This window comes from Scatophagus argus, chromosome 14 (genome assembly GCF_020382885.2).
Source record: "Scatophagus argus isolate fScaArg1 chromosome 14, fScaArg1.pri, whole genome shotgun sequence".
Taxonomy (NCBI): Eukaryota; Metazoa; Chordata; class Actinopteri; family Scatophagidae; genus Scatophagus; species Scatophagus argus.
In genome coordinates this window covers 3,573,404-3,596,419 of record NC_058506.1, presented here as the reverse complement: position 1 = coordinate 3,596,419, position 23,016 = coordinate 3,573,404, and the positions used below count along the sequence as shown (strand labels likewise).

At 38.4% G+C, this 23,016-nt stretch overlaps 3 protein-coding genes across 3 annotated transcripts; all 3 read right to left on the bottom strand.

Moving 5' to 3' along the window:
* Positions 1-120: 120 nt before the first annotated feature.
* Positions 121-4,539, bottom strand: LOC124071227 (matrix metalloproteinase-18-like). Its single transcript, XM_046411726.1, has 10 exons — positions 4,401-4,539; positions 4,005-4,252; positions 3,770-3,918; positions 2,568-2,696; positions 2,273-2,434; positions 1,992-2,127; positions 1,708-1,841; positions 1,458-1,617; positions 1,257-1,360; positions 121-1,135 (listed from the first exon to the last, which is right to left on the bottom strand). Exons 1-10 carry the CDS (start codon positions 4,500-4,502, stop codon positions 1,026-1,028), a joined length of 1,434 nt encoding a protein of 477 aa, XP_046267682.1. The 5' UTR covers positions 4,503-4,539; the 3' UTR covers positions 121-1,025.
* Positions 4,540-9,905: 5,366 nt separating this feature from the next.
* Positions 9,906-13,062, bottom strand: mmp13a (matrix metallopeptidase 13a). Its single transcript, XM_046411672.1, has 10 exons — positions 12,917-13,062; positions 12,411-12,658; positions 12,176-12,324; positions 11,802-11,930; positions 11,511-11,672; positions 11,242-11,371; positions 11,009-11,142; positions 10,734-10,893; positions 10,530-10,633; positions 9,906-10,408 (listed from the first exon to the last, which is right to left on the bottom strand). The coding sequence occupies exons 1-10, from the start codon at positions 13,013-13,015 to the stop codon at positions 10,299-10,301; spliced, it is 1,425 nt and encodes a 474-aa protein (XP_046267628.1). The 5' UTR covers positions 13,016-13,062; the 3' UTR covers positions 9,906-10,298.
* A 715-nt stretch (positions 13,063-13,777) lies between these two features.
* On the bottom strand, positions 13,778-22,765 carry LOC124071218 (collagenase 3). Its single transcript, XM_046411717.1, has 10 exons — positions 22,437-22,765; positions 20,105-20,361; positions 19,345-19,493; positions 19,141-19,266; positions 18,062-18,223; positions 17,164-17,293; positions 16,919-17,055; positions 16,636-16,795; positions 16,198-16,298; positions 13,778-14,865 (listed from the first exon to the last, which is right to left on the bottom strand). The coding sequence occupies exons 1-10, from the start codon at positions 22,575-22,577 to the stop codon at positions 14,726-14,728; spliced, it is 1,503 nt and encodes a 500-aa protein (XP_046267673.1). The 5' UTR covers positions 22,578-22,765; the 3' UTR covers positions 13,778-14,725.
* Positions 22,766-23,016: the final 251 nt, after the last annotated feature.

The following is a 23,016-nucleotide window of genomic DNA, read 5'->3' as shown; positions in this document are numbered from 1 at the left end:
TTTTTTAGCCAACAGCAGACAATAGCCAACTACTTCTGGATGATTTCCATGAAAATATGTTATAATGTATTTTTATGAGTGCATGTATTTTTGTTGTTTTTCATGTGTTAGCATTTGTAGGATTCCTGAAGCATTTTCTCTGAATGTTGATTCTCTGAATCTTATATATAGTCTACATACTGTATACAATTGATATGATTACCATACAAGGTGTCTGTATTCACTCACTATAAATATATTATCTAATATTTTCTAATTAGAGGACAAATGGACAAATCTTTGTACTCATCTGTTTCTGTATCATCCAGATCAGAAAGCACTTAATACTGTACAATTTACAATAAACAAGAACTTAAAGAATGGCTACTACAGTGCATTGACTGCACATTCAGACTTTTACTTTCACTTTTTTGCCCAATTGTTTAATGATGTTTAAAATGATACATTCAGTATGGAGGACATGAGGGACACGAGTCATGACAACAGGTTATGTTGGTGTTGTATTAAGTGTATTCATTCAGACCTTTGACAATGGAAATTGCATTGCCAAATTATATATCAACTGATGAACTGCCTTGTAGTAGCATTTATTCACTTGTAAAATTAATTCTGAATCAACCTTGCACAAATCTCCAAAGCTTTCCAGGTTACCATAATATCAGTAGTTTACAAGAACTGCTGTAATAATAGTAATAATAACAAGAAGAAAAAGAATAATAATCAGAATAACAATAATAATAACTGTAGTAAGAGGTCAAATGCAGGTGGACTACCTATCTTGATGACATCTTGAATATGTCTCCATCACTATTCAGAAACATCATCATGACACTCCTGACAGTAAAACCCCTCAATTTAATATGAACGTTCTACATTAATAAAATTGTGAGATGGCTTAAAAGTCTCAGCATCAATACAGACATGCATACATATGCCAAGGAAGACTGTATATAAACATATGAACACATTTTATTTATACTCTAACTATATGTAATTAAATATACTGAAATCGGAAATAAACTGATCTAGAAGTTGGTGCAGCGCAAGAAGTAACTGTTCCTCAGCACACGGAACAACCTCTTGGACCTCAGGTCGTACTCGTACATGTAGGGTCCACTGTAGATGTAAGTAAAGCCTGCAGAACAGAGGCTAAGAGTTAGTTTCTTTGGCAAGCTAAAGGAATAGTTCAACATTTTGGGAAAGAAACTTATTCACTTATTCACTGATGTCTTAAAACAGCTTTAAATGTTTCTCACCTCTGTACTGGAAAGCTGCAGTCACCTTGCCGGTCAGACCAGAGAAGGTCTCATCCACTCGCTTGGGGAATCCTGGGTCCATAGTCTTTCTGGCCTCATCATAACTGAGGAAATACACACCGTATTCTAATCAGTTAGGTTAAAAGGTAGAGACCAGCTTATAGCTTATACTGAAACCGCAAATCGAAACTCTGAACAAACCTGATATAATATTTTCCCACAAAGAACAAAGTCTTGCCAGATTGCACATCATAGAGGGCTGCATCAATTTTCCTCACAACTCTTGGCAGTCCAAGACTAGTAATTTTTTTGGGATAGCCAGGAACAGGATTATAGCCAGCAAAGGCCCACATTTGATGTCCTATAGGAAAGAAAAGGAATAAGATTAATACTGAGTTTGGCAAACTTTGAAATTAGATTTGTGCCTTGGGTAGATAAGGAAAAAACATACCTTTAAAGAAAAAGATTCTGTCTGACTGTTGGTTTTCATAAGCAGCATCGATATTGACTGGAGCATTGGGCCAGAAGTTTGTGATGAGGCGTTGCTGAGGTGCATAGCTCTGAGGGTGGCTACGCCAGAAGAAGCTGGGAACAAAAACAAATGAGAACATAGCCATCTTTCTAACATAAGTAAGGCTACTTACTGCATTTTCACTTTAGATTCAGATGGTTGTGATGCCTATGTATACCTCCTAAACCACAGCTGTAGGTATGTATGTATATTATGTCTAATACCTGCTCTTGAAAAAAAGCATTTCTCCTCGCAGGGTGGTGACAGCATCCAAGACCATAGTTGAATCACAGGCGTCAGGGGTGGTGGGTGGCTGAGGTTTGGCTATAGAGGGATCTTTATCAGGGTTTGGGTTTGGACCTGCAGGATAAACAAAATGAGTCATCAAGTATCATATTTGCAACGAAGCCCAAACGCCTGAGTAGCATCACCAAAGATTGTGCAAGAGTTGGTCAAGTGCTATTAATAAAAACAGACATCTATGATTCAGCCAGCCAGCACTAACCATACAGAGACTGGATGCCATTGACATCATCCCGGGGCAGAACGAAGGTGTCAGGGTTTCTGTATTTATACACAGGGTACATGAGAGCATCAGAATCACCAGAGTGAGACAAGCCCAAGGAGTGGCCAAACTCATGGGCAGCCACGATGAAGAGGACGTAGCCTGCAGCAGAAAACACAGAATTACAGTTCAATTACAGTTCTGCTACTGAGGAGCAGATACAAGACATACACTGACAGAACAGTTACTAAGTAAATAGACACTGCGCATTGCATACTGTAAATTACAAACTGACCGGTACTGGAGCGGAAAGTGAACCTTTCATCTTCATCAAAATGAGCATCTCCTCCAATGCCAGGAGATGGAGCAAAGGCATGGGCGAGAGTGCCATGTGGGCCATCAAAGGGGTATGGATCACCATGTGCTGTCAGAAAAAAAACATTTTCCAGTCAGATGTTGAAAACAAGACTGAAAGATAATGCGCTTTCTATTGATGATCTCTCCTCCACTTTCTGTATTTTTGTAAAAAACAGCAAATCAGAACTATGTCTATGTATAGATTCTATGTGGGATATAATAACAACAAACTTGCCAAATTTATTTGCTTTTCAACTTCTTCTTAACTCTTAAAAACTGCTAAAGGGAAGTATAAACTTCTAGATGGCTACAAGCTCTGGCATGCCACTGGAATGACTTGGTTCAGTGACTGATGTAAATTATGTAACTGCACTGTAATTGTACAGATAGCCCATTGTCAGTCATGAAAGATAGTCACTCAGATATACATCACAGTATGTTCTACAGCAGATGTCAACAAGCCTGCGAAGATATTTACTCCTGTCTTACAAAACGAAACACATGCTGGAAAATGCTTGTTTCTTTGTTTTTTTTACAAAGTGAAACTAAAAACTTTTTTTAACAAAATTGTAAAAAGTTGCACTTGGAAAAACATACAGTACCAAAAAATGTTATCAGTGGCAAAATGTAAGTAGCTTACAACTTTACTTTGGCATTTTTATTTTATGCTAGTTTAAATGTGAAGTACACAATCTTTTGGAGGGATATATCGAACTTTTGAATTGTTTGACGTTTCGTTACGAGTTTTTCAGCATAATATATGATGCAGTACAAACATTAAAACACAGCTTTAATATAATATCCATCCATTTTCTATACCGCTTATCCGTCAGGGTCGCGGGGGGGCTGGAGCCTATCCCAGCTGACTACAGACGAGAGGCGGGGTTCACCCTGGACTGGTCGCCAGTCAATCGCAGGGCCAACACACAAAGACAGACAACTGGAACCCTCTTGCTATGAGGCGACAGTGCTAACCACTGCACCACCATGCCGCCCTTTAATATAATATAATATAATATAATATAATATAATATAATATAATATAATATAATATAATATAATATAATATAATATAATACAATACAATACAATACAATACAATACAATACAATACAATACAATACAATATTTTGTGCTCACCTCGGCGGCCAAATGAGATCATGATGTCTGCAGTGCCACTGTAGATTCTTGTGAATCTCAGAGGGGTGACTTTGGCCCAAACTTGCAGAGCTTTCTCTATGGAGTCATCTACCTCTGCCATAGACATGTCAGGTGTGTAGTTCTCTATCCTGTGGGACAGAAAAATTGTCAGGATTATCATTAGATGGACTTACTACAATTACTTTTTTACATATTCTTTCTTTAGGTCATTCACCTGTAGGTGAGGCTGTTTTTCTTCCACTTGATGCTGCCTCCAAAGGTGGAGAAACGGGCAATTTTGACATCTGGAACACCACAGCGAGGCTTCTTCATCATTGCCACGGTGTCTTCATCCAGTGTGCCGGTGATGTGGAGGCCAAAGAATTTCTGCATCTCACTCAGCTTCCTGTTCAATGGACTGATCCCCCGTCTGACAGTTGGACCAGTCTCCTCTGTCAGGTTGAAGAATTTCTTCAGGTAGCTCTGTGAAAGAAGATGAGATTTTAATGTCTTGCAGTCAGTAACAATCTTCAGAATTTGTGGAACAATGAAAGTTTCCAAAAGACATGTCTTGAATGCATTATTAATGCAAAATATTAAGAAAACCTGCATGCGAAGAGAACAGACATACCTCTGCCAACTGTTCATCTTGCACAGTAACTTGTGATACAGGCGCACAGTAAACTGCGACTGTCAAGCTGCCAAGTATGATGCACAGACTGCAAGACCTCATGTTTCCTCTCTGAGTGAGCTTTGTTTCTCTGTGCTGCAGACAGCTGTTATATAGGCTGAGGAGTGGACGTGTTGGGCAACTACCTTCTTGTGTCAGTGACTCAGGTATTCCATGTATGGGTGACTGAATATAATTTTGACTGCAACAATAGCAACAAGGGGGGAAAATCCCTCCAATAAATTGTAACTATGACAATGTAACACATGATACATGACATGTCAATTCAGAAGCCACTGTTACCCCTGATAAGACAGTGATGTACCATGTGACCCAGCACAGACCAGCTGTGACGTGTGATGAACCAAAGTCTTTTTGACAAGTCACATAGTATTTGTACTACAGATCACTCACGGAGCTGTAACACTTCACTCAGCAGAGATGTCGCAATTAAGTTTATGGTTATGAGTAAACATGAATAATTCTAATATCATCATCTTAAAATTCAGCTGACTGTATTATAACATGTTAAATTTAGTCTGTAACATATTAATGGGTGCTGTTCTGCATATAAAGGACCTTATTGTTTCCAATTGATAAAGCAGTTATACATGTTTCTTTTTATCAGCATGGTTATTTACTATCCTTACATATCTGTAAAAATCTATTTCAGTATCCATATATCTCTGTGTAGTTGTGTATAACATTTGTTATAGTGGTGTGTAACCTTTTTGGGGGCAATTCATGTATCTCTAACTTTACCAACACTATGAGCGCAAGAAGCAAGATTTAAAGTGCTGCTATAGAAAAGCAGCATCTGTGTCGTTTTAAATATATACATTATGGCTGTGAGTAAGCGGACTCCTGATCATCACACCTAAAACACATATACAACTGAGGACGGGTAATTTTTACATTTTTACATATTGTGCTTTTCAGCTCACGTTAGCCCCGTTCAGTGAGTTTGCATGGCTGAGCTGTTGTTGCTCCTTGGCACCTCCACCTCACAATAACAGCTTGGACAGCTGACTGAGGCACATGCAGGTGCAGTGGGACAGAAATTTCACAAACTGACTCGAAGCAGGTGTAATGTGTAATTCTGCGACCGGTCCTTAATGACTTAATTCCTTATTAAAACTCAACATTTAAAAAACATTTATTTATCAGATTTGTAACACAGAATTAACAGAAAACCTGACATGAAATACAATAATTTCTGTTTCCAGAACAATATATAATACGTGTATTTAAAAAAGGACACTGTTAACGCTACTGTTTCAACACTGGTGTCGAAACATGCTGATATCAGCACTTTTTACCGCAGCTCTGGTCATCACTGGCAATTGTATTATTAGACTTGTCATACTACAAACATCCACCCACCCACCCACCCACGCACACACACGCACACACACACACACACACAAACATACAGTTGTTCATTAATCACAAAAGGTTAGCTGTTATGTGTTTTTTTATGTGTTATAAATGGCAGCAAACATTCTAAATTAACTGGCAGTGATATTACACATTCACAGACACAAAAATTCGTCACTGATGTTATCTTGGGTAAGACAGCTTGTTTAGGTGAATGAATCAGCACACAGCTGTGCAGCTGCTGACGGTAGATGGAACTCCTCTCACAGGATAATGAGATGGCATTACTTAAGCTCTCCAAACTGCTCAGGTCACTTTTCCACCTTTTTCGCTATTCCACCAGTGTCATGCGGTACCACCATAAATATGCTAAATCAACAGATGGCAGTGCATACTACGTAATGACCTGTGGAATATGACACGCCCACTGCAGTTTGCACTTCAGGTCACGGAAAACTTATTTTTTTGGCTCCAGGAGGGAACTGGCTTTTCAGGTTGAATGCTCTAGATGGTTCAAAATTAGGTTCGCAAAATGCACTTAGTTACCGTCCACATTTGCACCAAACACACACAAGACCAACAGGGCATATCAAATGTATGGTGTTCTTTTTTGTTAGTACGTGGCTGTTTGTCACAGCAAAGAGACAAATTTTGTTTCAGAAATGGCTGAACGCAACAAGACAAAAAGCTGTTGAATTTGGAAAATCCCATATCAGGGTGCAGATGATGAGATGATGCTGGTTGTTTCGTATTGCACAAATGATGATTCAAGTGATGGATATCTCTGAACAACTGGCAGTCTGCACTGTTTTAGCTCCATCTTTTACTGTCAGCCTGAAACATATCCTGAGGCGATAAAAGTAGCAGGTACTATCCATAAATGAAAACCAAATCCAAATGAAAACAGAGCAGTTTAGCAAGTTGAGTCAAGGAGAGTCATGTAATGCAATGGAAATGAGGCATAGTGGGGGGCAGGGTAAGATTGCTCAGCTTATCTGGAAGAGCTTTTCATCACTCTGAGGGCATTCACATAACTGACGGGAAGAATTTGCTGCTACATCTTGCTAAACATGAGATACACAAAACACTGACTTGAATAAGCTTGAATGTTTATCTAATATAGTCATGCCGGTGTTGTTCTTACACCATAAGGTAAAATCATTCCAGCTGACCAAAAAAAAAATGACAAAGTCCACACAGGAAGCAGGATGTGGTGGGCAAATGGCCTAAACACAGGACTTTGATCCAGGAGACATGGGTTAGGTGGAACTGACTTTAGACTGGAACTGCAGTTTGGTTAGGTGTAGTGAAAAAAAAAACAATAAATAAATCCACTTATACTTAGGGAAAGATCATGTTTCGATCAAAATAGAATGTTTCATAACATTAACCCTAAAGTAGTAAAAGAGAAAGAAAAAAAGAAAATCTTCAACAAAACGAAGGTGATAGTGTGTAGAGAAAACTGACAGTGAAGTATAGTGCTTCTGGAAAGTATTCACACCGCTTTGCTTTTTTCACATTTTGTTATGTTAAATTTCTCCCTCAAAATTCTACACAAAAAAAACCCACAACGACAAAGTGAAACAAATTTTCTTGATTTTTTTTTTGCAAATTTATTAAAAATCAAAAAACAAAAATATAACATACATAAGTATTCATATCCTGTGATCAATCCTTTGTTGAAGTCCTTTTGACAGCACTTACAGCCTTAAGTCTTTTTGAGTACGATCCTATAAGCTTGACACACTTATTTTGGGACCGTTTCTCCCACTCTTCAATGCAGAACCTCTCAAGCTCCATCAGGTTGGATGGGGAGCGTCGGTGCATAGCCATTTTCAGATCTCTCCAGAGATGCTCAATAGGGTTCCAGTCTGGGCTCTGGCTGGGCCACTCAAGGACATTCACAGAGTTGTCCTGAAGCCACTCCTTTGTGATGTTGCCTGTATGCTTAGGGTCGTTGTCCTGTTGGAAGATAAACCTTCACCCCAGTCTGAGGTCCAGTGCACTCTGGAGCAGGTTGTCAGCAGGATGTCTCTGTACATTGCTGCAGTCATCTTTCCCTTGACCCTTACTAGTCTCCCAGTTCCTGCTGCTGCAGAACATCCCCACAGCATGATGCTACCACCACCATGCTTCACAGTAGGAATGGTATTGGCCAGGTGATGAGCAGTGCCTGGTTTCCTCCACACATGACACTTGTCATCCATGCCAAAGAGTTTAATCTTTGTTTCATCAGACCAGAGAATTTTGTTTCTTGTGATCTGAGAGTCCTTCAGGTGCCTTTTGGCAAACACATTTTAATAAGAAGTGGCTTCCGTCTGGCCACTCTACCATACAGGACTGATTGGTGGAGTGCTGCAGAAATGGTTGTCCTTCTTGAAGGTCCTCCCCTCTGCACAGAGCAACGCTGGAGCTCTGTCAGAGGGACCATTGGGTTGTTGGTCACCTCCCTGGCTAAGGCCCTTCTACCCCGATCACTCAGTATAGTTGGACAGCCAGCTCTGGGAAGAGTCCTGGTGGCTTCAAACTTCTTTCACTTACGGATTATGAAGGCCACTGTGCTCTTTGGGACCTTTAATGATAGGATAGTGATTTTCAACAGCACATAAAACATACATGAATGATACAGCAGTTCATTATAATTTCATTATGATAATTTCAGTCTTGTGAAATGTTAAAATCATATTGAGGTGGTAGCAAAAGTGAAACTAAACAGTTGAGATTTTGTTTTACTTGTCTTTTTAGTAATGTCATTTTCATGTTGTTAACTGCTTTCCTGCCTGTACAACATCCATTGCACGTCTGCCCGTCCTGGGTGAGGGATCCCTCCTCTGCTGCTCATCCTGAGGTTTCTTCCATTTTTTCCTGTTAAAGGTTTTTCTGGGAGTTTTTCCTTAGTCGATGTGAGGGTCGAAGGGCAGAGGATGTTGCTGATGTTATGTTAAGCCCTTTGAGACAAACTGCTTGTAAAAATGGGCTGTACAAATGAAGTTGACTTGACTTGACTTGACTAATGTGGCAGAAATCTTTCTGTACCCTTCCCCAGATCTGTGCCTCGATACAATCCTGTCTAAGATCCACAGAAAATTCCTTTGACTTCATGGCTTGGTTTGTGCTCTGACATACACTGTCTGTGAGGGCTTATATAGACAGCTGTGTGCCTTTCCAAATCATGCCCAATCAACTGAATTTACGTCAGGTGGACTCAACTCAAGCTGTAGAAATCTCTGAAGGATGATCAATGGAAACAGGAGGCACCTGAGCACCTGAGTTTTGAGCATTATGGCAAAGGGTGTGAATACTTATGTACGTTACATTTTTTTGTTCTTCATTTTTAATTAATTTGCAAAAAGATCAAGCAAACATTTTTTTCTATTGTCCCATTGTAGTATCGAGCAGCATCTTTGTGTATGTGATGACTCACAACTGCAAGTGCACAATTAGGCCATGTGATACTCGACCGACATACCACACACTGTGTGCATTGTGGACAACCCTAACCATATCCAATTCCTTCCTAATGCTAACCTTAACCAGGAGTTCAGAAAATGCTTTATTGCTTCATTATGACTGGGCTTCATTCCCCATAAGGACTACTAGTACCAACAAGGCATGTGGGTCTAAAACATCCACACATACAGACACACAGACTCTCAGACACCAGCCACCCACACACATACACTCACCTTACCAGTTTAGGAGTCAGTTTTCAGTGTCAAATAGAGAAGACAACGCTTTTATCACATATTGTAGGTGTTCTCGTACATCTACTGACCGGAACAAAACCATTGTGTAGAGTAGGATTCAGCACAGTATTTTATGGAACACGAGCTCGTCATGACTCCATATGGTTTGGAACGTTGTGCATTTGGTTTGTTGGTTCGCTCTTTTAGTCTTGAAGGAAATATCTCTTTTAATACAGACATCTTGTGCAGATATGAATAAGGAGGTTTAAGTGAGTAATAGACCCGTGTGTCAAAGTAACATCCACATAAATGCCAGGATGCAAAGTTTGCTGAAAAAATGCAGATGCACAATCATGGAAATTATTTGTTGATCATCATATCTAAAATAACAACAAAACAAACATAAAATTTACTCAAACAAATTTTATTTGTTATGGAAATTAATTTTCAATTTCATTTCACAAGTTCCACAGCTAAACTTCATTAAACACATGATTAAAGGAGTAAAAAACAATAAATAAAGAAACAGCAAAAGCAATAATTAAACAATGAAAAAGACACATATAAAACAAGATAAGAGAGTTAACTTGAAATAGCAATGGCTAACATTATAAAAGTAAAAATAATTAAAAAAACATATAAGGTGCTGTTCTGTATTCAATATATACCTTTAAGTGTAGAAAAATATTATTATATATTATTAAATATATTATCACATGATCATGAACACTTTACACTGTGGTGTCTTCATTTTCATTCAGAGTGGCTACTTAAGCAAAGTAGCTGGTAAACGGGTCTAGAATTTAGAGCAGGGCAAGAAGTAGTTGTTCCTCAGCACACGGAACAACCTCTTGGACCTCAGGCTGTATTCAAACATGTAGGGTCCACTGTAGATGTAAGCAAAACCTGCAGAACAGAGGCTAAGAGTTAGTTTCTTTGGCAAGCTAAAGGAATAGTTCAACATTTTGGGAAAGAAACTTATTCACTTATTCACTGATGTCTTACAACAGCTTTAAATGTTTCTCACCTCTGTACTGGAAAGCTGCAGTCACCTTGCCGGTCAGACCAGAGAAGGTCTCATCCACTCGCTTGGGGAATCCTGGGTCCATAGTCTTTCTGGCCTCATCATAACTGAGGAAACATAGACAGTAATTACACTGAGTCACCATCTTCGTGTCTGTTATTGTTATCTTCATCTGAGTTAGTTTCATATCACGCTGTTTGAACACACCTGTAGTAATCGTTGCCTACAAAGAACAGAGTCTTGCCAGATTCCTCATCATAAAGGGCTGCACTGATTTTCTTTACTTGCGTGGGTAGACCAAAATTGGAAATTGATTTAGGATAGCCAGGTACAAGATCATAGCCACGGAAGGCCCACACTCTACGATCTGTATAGAAATGAAAAGAAAAGACTTTTTAGTGTGTGCACGTAAAGGTAAATAATGTCTTCTAATCAATGTCAGATTAATGGCTTTAGGCAAATAAAGAAAACTAATACAGTACCTCTAAACAGTAAGACACTGTCTAATTCTTGGCTTTCATAAGCAGCGTCAATGTTGTTGGGGGCATCGGGCCAGAAGTTTGTGATGAGGCTTTGCTGTGGTGAAGGGCTCTGAGGGTGGCTGCGCCAGAAGAAGCTGAGAACACATAAAAGTCAGACACTGTATGATGAGAAAACCCTCTTAATGGACTTCAGCTTTGAAATATGTGAGCATTCTACTGTTTGTCAACAATACCTGTCCTTGAAGAAGAGCATTTCTCCTCTCAGCATGGCCACAGCATCCAAGACCATAGCAGAATCACAGGCATCAGGGGTGGTTGGAGGTTCAGGCTCAGGGTCAAGAGGACCCTTGTCAGGATTTGGACCTGGAGGTGAAATAAAATCCGTATCTCACTACAACAAAGCTGTGCGACATTATCAAACGTTGTGCAAGAGTTGTACCAGGTTTTTGGTCAAATGCTATCATGAAAACAGGCATCTATGATCCAGTTAGTCAGCACTAACCATACAGAGACTGGATGCCGTTGACGTCATCCCGGGGCAGAACAAAGGTGTCAGGGTTTCTGTATGTGTACACAGGGTACATGAGAGCACCAGGATCATCAGAGTGAGACAAGCCCAAGGAGTGGCCAAACTCATGGGCAGCCACCATGAAGAGGACGTAGCCTGCAGCAGAAAACACAGAATTACGGTTAAATTACAGTTCTGCTACTGAGGAGCGGATACAAGACATACACTGACAGAGCAGTCACTAAGTAAAATAGATACCGCGCAGGGTATAAAAAACAAACTGACCGGTATTGGAGCGGAAAGTGAAGGTCTCATCGTCATCAAAGTGAGCATCTCCTCCAAGGCCAGGAGATGGAGCAAAGGCATGGGCGAGAGTGCCATCTGGGCCATCAAAGGGGTATGAATCACCATGTGCTGTCAGAAAAAAACAATTTCATGTTAGGTATTACAAACCAAATAGAGCCACAAGCCTGTAAAAATTTTAAGTCAAAGATTGTCTTTTGGAATACAACTTACAGAGTTATGATTGATCAGCTGTCTATAAACTGCTACTGCTACTGCAGTTGAACCTAAGATACTTTCTGGTACATCACAACCAGCTGAACATAGGAGGAACACATAACTGGGAAGGATACAAGAAAAATTTATTGTGTGCTCACCTAGGCGGCCAAATGAGATCATGATGTCTGCAGTGCCACTGTAGATTCTTGTGAATCTCAGAGGGGTGACTTTGGCCCAAACTTGCAGAGCTTTCTCTATGGAGTCATCTACCTCTGCCATAGACATGTCAGGTGTGTAGTTCTCTATCCTGTGGGACAGAAAAATTGTCAGGATTATCATTAGATGGACTTACTACAATTACTTTTTTACATATTCTTTCTTTAGGTCATTCACCTGTAGGTGAGGCTGTTTTTCTCCCACTTGATGCTGCCTTCAAAGGTGGAGAAACGGGCAATTTTGACATCTGGAACACCACAGCGAGGCTTCTTCATCATTGCCACGGTGTCTTCATCCAGTGTGCCGGTGATGTGGAGGCCAAAGAATTTCTGCATCTCACTCAGCTTCCTGTTCAATGGACTGATCCCCCGTCTGACAGTTGGACCAGTCTCCTCTGTCAGGTTGAAGAATTTCTTCAGGTAGCTCTACAAGACAAAACAAGTGTTGGATACATGTGTCAGCTGTATAACATACATAAAATACTCTGTAGGAAAGGTATCGGTTTGCTAATGTGCAGAGAGGTATTTACAGCAGAGATTGAACTACTTGATTTTTTTTATGTTTCTAACATTTTTTTCTGTGTTTCTAGCATTCATAAATCCCAGAACATTTAAGTTTCCAGGTGTTCTTCAATGGAAAGTAGAGAGAATACATACATAAAAAGGCAAAGCAAGCATGCATACCTCTGCGAAATGCTCATCTTGCACGGTAACCTGAGGAAGTGGTACGCAGTGAACTGCGGCTGCCAGGCTCAGTAGAATGCTAAGAGTTAAAGTCTTCATGTTTCGTTGAATGCAACTTGTGTTTCTGTGGTGGAGGCAGCTGTTATATAGACCGAGGACAGGGAGTGTTAGGCAACTACCTTCAGGACGCAATGACTCAATATTCCTTTTATGGATAAGAGAGGAAGTGGGGCTTTGATTGCTCATCCAAAAGAAAAACTTCCCCAAAACAAGACACTGTAATTATGATGACATGACACATTTAGGATTGTAACAGGTAAAAGGCTGGGAAGATTTTTAAAAGATACTAGATATATATTATAAATTTTTAGGTTCACTTATTTAGTGATCCTTTAGTTTTTCTGTGTAATCACTGAAAAATGTACTCTGTTGCACTTCAGGATATCTTAAAAAAACATTTTCACAAAAATTAAATAAAAGAAAAAAATATGAATTATGAACATTTCAAAAATAACTAAATAAATAAGTTTGTAACCTGAAACAGTATCGGACAGTCATAGCATACATGTAGTAAATTTCATCAAACATCTGCCTTATCTTCCAAGGAATTCTTTTAAATGCCCAAGTTCCATCTGCTAAGGAAACAAGATAAGATAATTATATATGGTCTAATAATAAAAAGATAATTCTTTATCTTATCTTATTGTGTTTTGTCAACATTTAAAAAAATGTCTGAATCTGCAAAGTGATCAGGATGTGCAGTAAATAATTAAATTAATCATTTGTTCTGTTGTCTCTTAATTTTCAATCAAATTTAATTTGGTTCAGTAAAAACTATTGTAAACATTCATACCATTAGGGAGTACTAGAAATTGCCACTCATTTATCATTCTGTGCAATTTTATTCAGAAAGCACCTCACAAAATCAGCTTTTATAATCATGTTTTCGGATGTCAAATACATGATATTGTTAGTTTTCCATTCATCCTGTTTTCTACACCAGCTTCCACTGAGTTTATTAACACAATAAATTCAATTTATTCCATAAAAATTAATGCTGTACTACATTGGGAAACACCAAGCGCGAAAGAGGAGCTGCATGACTCATCTACAGGTGGTTATTTTCCATTCGGATACAACTGTAACAATCTATACCCAATTTGTACATCAGCATTCGTGGAAAGCTACATTTTGGTCACTGTTACCTAACAGTGGACACAGATCAACAGTAATGTCTGATGCAATGTATTGCTTGTGGTAAATTGATCAATAACAGTGCATGCAGACACCCTGAGAGAAATAATATGTTGTAACAGAAAAGCAACACTATTTTATAATTTAAACATAAAAATATGAATCTTTACAAATGTCGGCCTCAAAATTTGTGACCAATAGATCACAGTGTCACAGTGATGCAAAAGCAGAACAATAAAATCCATTTTACACTTTGTTGAGTATCTTCCGGAGAATTACAGGTATCATGCATTACATATGAAGATATTTAAAATCTTATAAACAAAAAACCCACACATCCAAGAGATAAAACACATACATTAAAAACAAAACAAACAAAAAAAACCCCAACAAGAAACAGCACTTTGATACAAGGCACAAATGCCTTTATTACATCATTGTATTACACACTGAGGTAACACTTTAAACCACTTCCCCACTTTATTCATCAGTTCCCAATTTGGTATTAGGTACATTGTGGTTATTACTGAATATACAGTCTTGTGACAGTTATTGTATACATGCACAGCAGATTCACAGCAGTATCTTCGAACTACACTGATTGCATTCCTTCAATTATCTCCTCTCCGTCAGAATTTCATTGTCATTTTTCATTTTGCATTCCAGCAGGTCATTAGCCGGGCTGATGGAGATGATGCGTTTGGAGCTGGAGTCAAGTTTGTAGTGGATGTTTCCCTTAAAGAAATGCACAAAACCTGTTGGGAGTGAAGATTCATTATTATTATAAATAACTGAACATTGTTAAGGTGACACTGAAGGTGCGACAATATATAATGATCACATTATTATTGTTCAAAATCATGGTTCTAACTAACAGGCCACTGGTTTTTCTGTGTAAGGACAGCTCAGAAATGAGTGTGCTTCTAGGGATCTGTACCACCAAACCACAGAGTAGTTTCTCACGGACTCATGAACTTATCCTCGTCCTTTGCTCTACAAAAAATAAATAAATAAAAAATGACATGGATCTTTCTTAGGCTGTTTCTGCAAATTACCATACCACTACTTTTTGAACTACCCTCATTCCTGCCATATGAAAGTACCACTACTTGTATGTCTGTATGTTTTGTAGAAACAGTGCTAATTTTATAAAGTCTATTCTATTTTTTATTATTTTATGGTATATATTCTATTCTAATTCAAGTATTTGAAGATCTGTTTATATATTTTCTGTATCTTAGAGCATGTGTAAGTGATATTTTGTTAATCAGAATCAGAATTCCTTTATTTATCCCTGGAGGGAAATTCTTGAATTCTTGAATCCTTTGTGACATTCACTCATTTGTCATACTATCTTCTAAAAGTACCATGTTTGGATAAGAAAAGATCCTGGAAAGGCTCAGCCATTCAGAGATGAGGATGGGGTGAGATTCAGCACTTTATCAAACACATGACTGTATAAAGGATAAGACTATACGGACTCAAAATGCTGTCGGTAAACACAGTTTGTTTGCAAATGATTGCATTATGTTTTAATTTATGTTTTACACAGCATTCCAACTTTTTGGAATCAACATTGTCATAGTAGTAGTACTAATATTAGTAATAGTGGTAGTAATATTTAAAAAAAAATAAATAAGAGAAACAGCATTAGCGTTGGATAGTACCCTCGGTATCAGAATGTGTATTTGTAGGGAGACCATGGATTGGTGCATCTGCATTTGCCATCCTATCTGTATGCAATCCTCATTGTTCTTCTACTCTTTTTGTGTGGCTTTCTTATTGCATTTGGATTGATTATACTATATTTATACTATATATACAATTATACATATAACTCTAATACATATTTAATTTATTTTTTTGCAAGTAAAGAGTTTCCTATTGGCTGGCTTTGTGTTTTGTCATTCTGCTTATTCCTACTTTATCAAGGGATATTATATTATTTTGGAGATGAAGAAAGGTGTCAATCTGAAATACATTTGTATTTACAACGCAAGTATTTTTTTATTATTATTTAATTTAGCATGTTGCCAGCATGTTGTCAAATGCTGTGTAAAGGCAGAAGAGGAATGTGAAGTTAGTACCATCATAGAAGACAGCTGCATCTATTGGAGCTGGAATCCCTGGCCACTGCTGCTCTATTAGTGTTGGTGATCCCTCCATCATCTTTTGCTCCTCATTGTACCTAGATATCGAAGACATGGTAGAGCTTTGTCTCTATGTCTTCCTGCTCACAGGTTACATGATAAACCACAACATCTGCTGTGTCTTAATACACCAGCAAAGACATCCTGATTAATACGACACAAAACACACCAGATGAGAAATAGTAAAGTTAGTGACAGCATTCTGTTTACACACGCAGGAAATTTGTAAGTTGTGATTACATCAGAACTGAAGGAAGTGGTCAAGACAAGACAGTTTTATTTATATAACACAATAACACAAATCACAAATTTGCTTCAAGGGGCTTGCAACACCAGTTTGTTACCATTTCTGGTTAACTGAAGGTCTTCACATACCTCCAACACTCATGGCCTGTGAAGAACACGGTATAGTGGTCGTTTCTGAAGTGAAGAGCAGCATCTACAGATGTAATTCTGGAGGGGAAGCCCAAGTCAGAGATGTTTCTTGGAAAACCCTTCTCAAGTGTTAACTGTTTCAGCATCCAGTATTGATGACCTGAAACAACAACTACCATTAAACATTTAATATCAACTACCCAACATGGTTTACCTGTTCCTTTCCTTTGAAAAGACAAGCTTCAAAGTGAACAGCTCATGATGCTCTTCAAGATTATTTTACCTTTGAAAAATACAATGACGTTCCTCTCCACATTCTCGTAGACAGCGTCCAGGTAGGAAGGTACACTGTCTGGCCACAGACTGCTAATCAGGGTGAGTCCTGCTTCATCGAACAGAGGATGTTTGCGCCACATAAATCTGAAAAGGCAGGAAATCATCTCAAATACCATTTCAGACACCAAGAGTGAAGTCTGTAACACTTCATGTAGATGTATGGGTAATAGGACAGTTTACAAGCTTACGTACCTATCTTTGAAAAACAGGACTTCCTGTTGTAATTCTGTTACAGCATCAAAGGACAACTCTGGATCACATTTGTCAGGTGTTCTTGGAGGAGGCTTTTTTGAGAAAAGCGAAGCAAAATTTGGACTGACACCTAGAGGTGAGATGTCAACAGTTTAAATGCCTTTCTGACAGTTTCTTTTCAGATAAAGTCAAATAAAATTTGCAACTGGCAACTGCAAGGATACTGTAATGCACAGAACATGTCACCTGAAATTATCTGAATTAAATGTCCAATGAAATAATTATTATTATTCTTATTTTAGAATGCAGCTGACTCTCATTACATATTCCTTTTAGACACTACACTATGTTCTGTAAAAATTGTAATCATAAAGTAAATTTCAGCCAGTCACTGCAACAAAAATGAGTCAAACTATGATGTATTCACAGACTGAGAAGTTAGTATGTGTAGATGTGTAAGTAAGGCTGTGACGTTGGTCATTATCTGGTAACTTCACAGTCAGATGATGAAACATTACCAAGAGGATGCTGTGGTTTTTTGGTTTGGGTCTGGGTTTGAAGACCACTAATGTGTGGGGAAAAAAAAAAAAACAAACCAAAAACCAAACAAACAACACAATAATGTTATCTACAGCTAATTCCTGTTTAATTACAAATGCGTCACTATGTGTATACATGGTAAACAGATATATTATAGGCAAAATCTAAATCAATGTGTTTATTCATTCCACGAAAAATAAATAAACTTTTCGGCTTAGATTAGGCTTAGGTGGAGATAAGGTTATTTTGAAGCCAGCAGCCATCTCACAATGTAGTGTGTGGTCTGTATTCCACTTTCTTTCTAAAAGGAATCAACAATCTTTCTGACACTTTGTCTTTTGAATCCAGCTGAACTTACCATACAGGTGCTGGATATCTTTGACATCGCGGAAGGAGAGCTGAGGCTCATAATTGGGGGCAAAGTTGTATGCTGGGAACATGATAGCTCCAGGGTCGGATGAGTGGTGTAGGCCAAGAGCATGACCAAATTCATGGATTGCTACAGCAAACAGGTTGAAACCTGGAGCAGGAACACAAGCCTTATGAGCGCTTCATAGCATAGTGCAGAGCTGAACAAAACATTTTAAATAAATGCTAGTGAGGGAAGTGACAAACAATTTTGGGTTAGTTCTTTTCTTTAAAATTCAGACTTGTCACTTGTTAAGGTTTTCCAGCAAAATGTGAAAGCAAAATATGCTTTTCACTTTCATGCCAAAAGTTATGGGAAGATGGCTACCACTAAGTCAATGAAGCTACGACCAGTAGCCGATTAGATGGGCTTAACACAAAGGCAAGAAGCGGTGGGATGAAAGAAGCCCATAATCACAACTGGTCATTTTTAAACAACAAAAAATAGCTTTATTATTGTGCCTTTTATGTCCTATTTTTTTTTTTTTTTAATCATTCAATAGAGTCAGGTTTGTTGTCTCCCCTGCTTCCCGTATTTGTGCTAAGTTGATTAGCACTCCTTGCAAGAAAATGAATTTGAGCAAAACCCAGCATTTCAACTATTCTTTTAAATCATACAGAAACACTGAGCTTCTGTTCTATGGGTTTTAGAAATCTAAAGTGGACCCAAAATTTGAGTTCAGCTTGGATTGGGAAGCTTCAGCCATATGTCATATGCTAGGGATCATAATATTAAATAATAAATATTTCTGTTCAGTGAGCTTTGCTTTAGGCAGACAGAGCCAGGCTAGCTGTCCCACCCCCCACCTTCAGTCTCTGTGCTAAGACAAGCTAACTCAGGTTGCAGCTTCATATTTAGTGTACAGTCATGTACAGACATGAGAACAGTATTGATCTAACCAAACTGGCATCAAGAAAGGGAACAAAAAAAAAAGATGATGAACCATTTCTTTGCATCAAAAAATAATTCTGTAAGTGGGGTCTCTTTTCTTGCTTTCTTTTCTTTTAATTGTATGAGATTTTTTGTACCAGTAGAATTTAAGCTCCAGTCTTCATCAGCATCAAAGTGCACGTCTCCACCAATACCATAGCCAGGTAAAAAGGCATGAGCCAGGATTCCTTCTTTGCCATCAAATGGTGAGCCATCCTTATGGTCTGAAACGAACAATTAGCTTTTATATTCAGTGAATCTTTGATGCTGGTGGTGTCAGTACTGAGGAGATCTAAGCTCACCACTCCTGTGGAAGGAGATGACGATGTCAGCCTCTTTCCTGCTCCGCTTGCGAATTTTCAACTGTGTAACACTGGACCAGAGCTTCCATGCAGCTCTGAAGACTTTGTGAACTTTGGAGGGTGTGATGGGGAGGTTGCGGTCTACAGTCCTGAGGAACAAAGACAGAATTTTAATACATTCATCTTTACTTATCTATTAAATGCATTTTGTCTTTTTTCTTCCTCAACTGCTGCAGCGAGAAGAGTCCGTCCTTCCAGTCAATCAATTTGGTACCCACTGAGCAGGGCAGAGTATCTCAACATTTGCAGAATGGATTGGCACAAAATTTTGTCTCCAGATGGAAAAGCCTACTGACTTTTCTAGCATTTCCTCTAGTGCCACCATCAGGTTTGAGGTTTTGAGTAAAATGAACGAATTTGTTACAAACATTCACATCCTCCTCAGAACTGTCTGTCTCGTAACTGTGGTAATCCCTTATTTAGGATCAAATAGCTTACCTGTAAAATTAGGGACATTCCCTCCAGCCTCAACTGTACTAGTGCTAATTCATAAATAATGCTAAACATTAACCTGTTGGCATTGTTAATGTGCTCTTGCATTTAGCTATAAGCACCGCTGTGCCTAAATACAGCCTCACAGTGGGAATGGGATGTTCTTTATTGACGTAGTCTGTGATTTGGCCTAATGAGACGTTCTTGCTTTTTAGTAAAAATCAGATAAACGTCATTTTTACTCTGCTGCTTTCTGGTTAGATCTAACCTGTAGCTTAGGGTTCTCTTCTTCCAGCGAATTGTGCCTGCAAATGGTTCCACATCTGACAGACCACAACGCGGCCTCTTCATAACTGCCAAAGTCTCTTTGGTCAGTTCTCCACTTGGAGGCAAACCAAAGAAGCCCTGCATCTTTCGGACCATGTCACAGAGGACAGTCGACCAATCGCCATTTTCATCTGTGTCTGCAGTCCTCTTCTGTCTCTCCGACTTGGGTTTGTAGCCATAGAAATGTTGTAGATATTCCTGAGGGAGGAAGTCCATATATAAGATGACAACTAAAAGGTAATGAATGCATAAAAGTGCAATGAATTACATTATTTTTTATTTAGCACATTCTTCTATTCTGTACTCTAAGGATTTGAAAATCTTTGGCTGGTGCAGAAATCACACACTGAAATACACAGTAGGAAGTAAAATGGTTTTGAGCCAAAACACATCTCTGATCTGCTGCTGTTATGAAGCGTCCAGACCTCTCACATGGGATTCAACAGGTCTGCTTACTGTCCTCATAGTCAAAACTGAACACAGAGAAGCAGCATTTAGTTTTTAGCTCCACATGTCTGAAAAAATTCAAAGTTCAAAGAAATCAGGTCTTAAAACATTCGCTCTTTACCATTGCAGTTGATTAAATTGAATTGGGACTATTCATACAAATGCTGCACATCAACCTGACTGTCATTTTTATTCTATTTTTATCTTATGCAATTATGTGTGTGTGTCGTTTATGTTGACATTTTTGATTTTCTATCTTGCCTTAATGTGTGTTATGTCTTTTGCAAAGCACTGAGAAATGCCCTGTTGTTGATAGGTGTTATAAAAATCAACATGCTTTGCCTTGCCTTGTGGTCTACAGTAAACATTCCAAGCATTTTCTCAAACCCTTAATAGCACAGTGCAGAAAGTTGCTGTGTTCATGTAACTGCAGTGTCAACAACAACCACAAAGATCTAAAGACACTTTAGCCTCTGACTTAAAGGATTACGGAAGCTCTATGAACACTTGTACAGTAATCTCAAAAGCCACATGTTGCATTTACTGTCACACTTTGAAATTGTGAGTGCTGATTATGTTGTACATGAACATGAAGCACAGGAACAAGTGAACGAAAAAGCTTACAAAAAAATAAATAAAGAAAAGACATAAGAAACTTTTAGGGATCAACATTTGTGCTTACTTAATAACTTATTTTTGGGAATGTAAATATATTTGACATTTATTTCCCTTGAAAATATATGTCATATATAATACAATGACAACTTTCACTACTTGATGGCCTTGATGAAAATTGATACTGCAGATTACTGAATATGTAAAATGTAAAAACAAACATAACCATGATCTTTCAAAAAAAATGTTAAAGATAAATTTCATCAACATCAACCTAACATTTAAACACAGGAGTCAATTTAACGCCTGCATGAAATATGTGTGTTAAAATATGTAAGTGTCTGTGGCTGTGGTTGTTCACATATTTCGACTGCTGTAATCTCTAGACTTCGTTATCTGTCTCTGTAGACCGCTGTTGTTGTCTTCCTGAGAAGTGAGTCTGGTCAGCCTGATAGCGGACCTCATCAAAATTTTTTTTTTTTTTTTTAAATCAAAGCCAACAGAAATTGCTGAAATAATATCACTATCTAATTAAGTTATTACACCAAGAGTATTTCTATTATCTCCTCATTAGGCCTATAAGAAATCAGTTGTATATTATAAAACAACCAAATGATTATTGTATGACTATATAGGGTTCCCCCCCTATATTCTAGATTGTTTCTTTCATTTTATTGAAGTTTTGACTGTAGGAGTGTGTTGTAGTGAAAAAAACAGAAGGAAAACTATGACTTCCATTAGTAATTGCAGAAAGGAAAAGAAAATGAAATGAAAAAAAAAATTCAATATACTTGTAGAAAAGTGTTTGTCTATGTAACAAGTTACAAATAACATAGTTTACATGTATAGATTTCTTTCAATAGTCTTATCATATGTTAAAGTATATCTCCACATGAACAATTTTACGTTGCAATAAAATAGTGGACCTGTGCATAGAAAAGGCTGTCTGGAGCCATAGACAGTAATTTTCTAGAAACAAAAATGCAGTGGGTCAACAATGATGTAATTTAAGAAGCTTTTAGGAAACCCCAGCGCTTAGCTAAACTAACAAATCACGACCATACCTGAGTAAAACTCCACTCAGGTCATGGTGGGGGCTATAAAGCTGTCCAGAGAGACTCTCCCATAAATAAAACACCATCTCAGCCCAGAGACTTGTAAATCTGACAGTATTTCATCCTGTCACATCCCATGTATAAACGTGTAAATACCTCTGCAAACTCCTGGTCAGCTTCTGATGGTCCAGCAAAGGATAATTGCATTGGCCAGTCTGGGGTTCGGAGAGGCAAGGCTGTAACAGGAGTCTTGCCTGGCATCAGAAGACTCAGAAGACTCAGCCAGAGCATCTTCATGGTTGACAGGCAGGTAGGAGTCCCAGCAAGTCAGTCACTGTTTGGGATGTGCAGCTGCTGATACACAGGAGTGTATGCAAAACGGTGGTGGGGACCACCTGCTAATTATGTCTGAGTGTTCCTGTCCCAACAAGAACACCAAGGTGACTCTGCACATCACAGGGTGTTTTTTAATGTCTCTTAAAAGAAACACAGGGCCCTTATTTATAAAGCTTCTCAGAGGAGGAAATCAGTCCCAACTGGCCCAAAGTTCTCTGAAACATATTTTGCTTATAATTTTAGATTTAGGAGTTAAAAAATGCTATCAACAATGATATGTGTGGGAATCTGCCCCTATCTCATGCAGGGAGACACATAATTGTGTCTCTTCTGCAGAACGTAACCTTACATTTCACATGAATATGATAACATCACAAGCTTTCTGATCTGAGATGAAACC

Excerpts from the sequence above, each read along its gene's own strand:
- LOC124071227 (XM_046411726.1), bottom strand. The coding sequence starts at position 4,502 with ATGAGGTCTTGCAGTCTGTGCATCATACTTGGCAGCTTGACAGTCGCA. Across the intron at positions 3,919-4,004 it reads AAAAACAGCCTCACCTACAG|GATAGAGAACTACACACCTG; the intron begins GTGAATGACCTA and ends TCTGTCCCACAG. Across the intron at positions 1,136-1,256 it reads TGCAGCTTTCCAGTACAGAG|GCTTTACTTACATCTACAGT; the intron begins GTGAGAAACATT and ends TCTGTTCTGCAG.
- mmp13a (XM_046411672.1), bottom strand. The coding sequence starts at position 13,015 with ATGAAGACTTTAACTCTTAGCATTCTACTGAGCCTGGCAGCCGCAGTT. Across the intron at positions 10,894-11,008 it reads CAGTGTCTTACTGTTTAGAG|ATCGTAGAGTGTGGGCCTTC; the intron begins GTACTGTATTAG and ends ATTTCTATACAG. Across the intron at positions 10,409-10,529 it reads TGCAGCTTTCCAGTACAGAG|GTTTTGCTTACATCTACAGT; the intron begins GTGAGAAACATT and ends TCTGTTCTGCAG.
- LOC124071218 (XM_046411717.1), bottom strand. The coding sequence starts at position 22,577 with ATGAAGATGCTCTGGCTGAGTCTTCTGAGTCTTCTGATGCCAGGCAAG. Across the intron at positions 19,494-20,104 it reads AAGAGAACCCTAAGCTACAG|GACTGTAGACCGCAACCTCC; the intron begins GTTAGATCTAAC and ends TTTGTTCCTCAG. Across the intron at positions 17,294-18,061 it reads AGATATCCAGCACCTGTATG|GTGTCAGTCCAAATTTTGCT; the intron begins GTAAGTTCAGCT and ends TCTCACCTCTAG.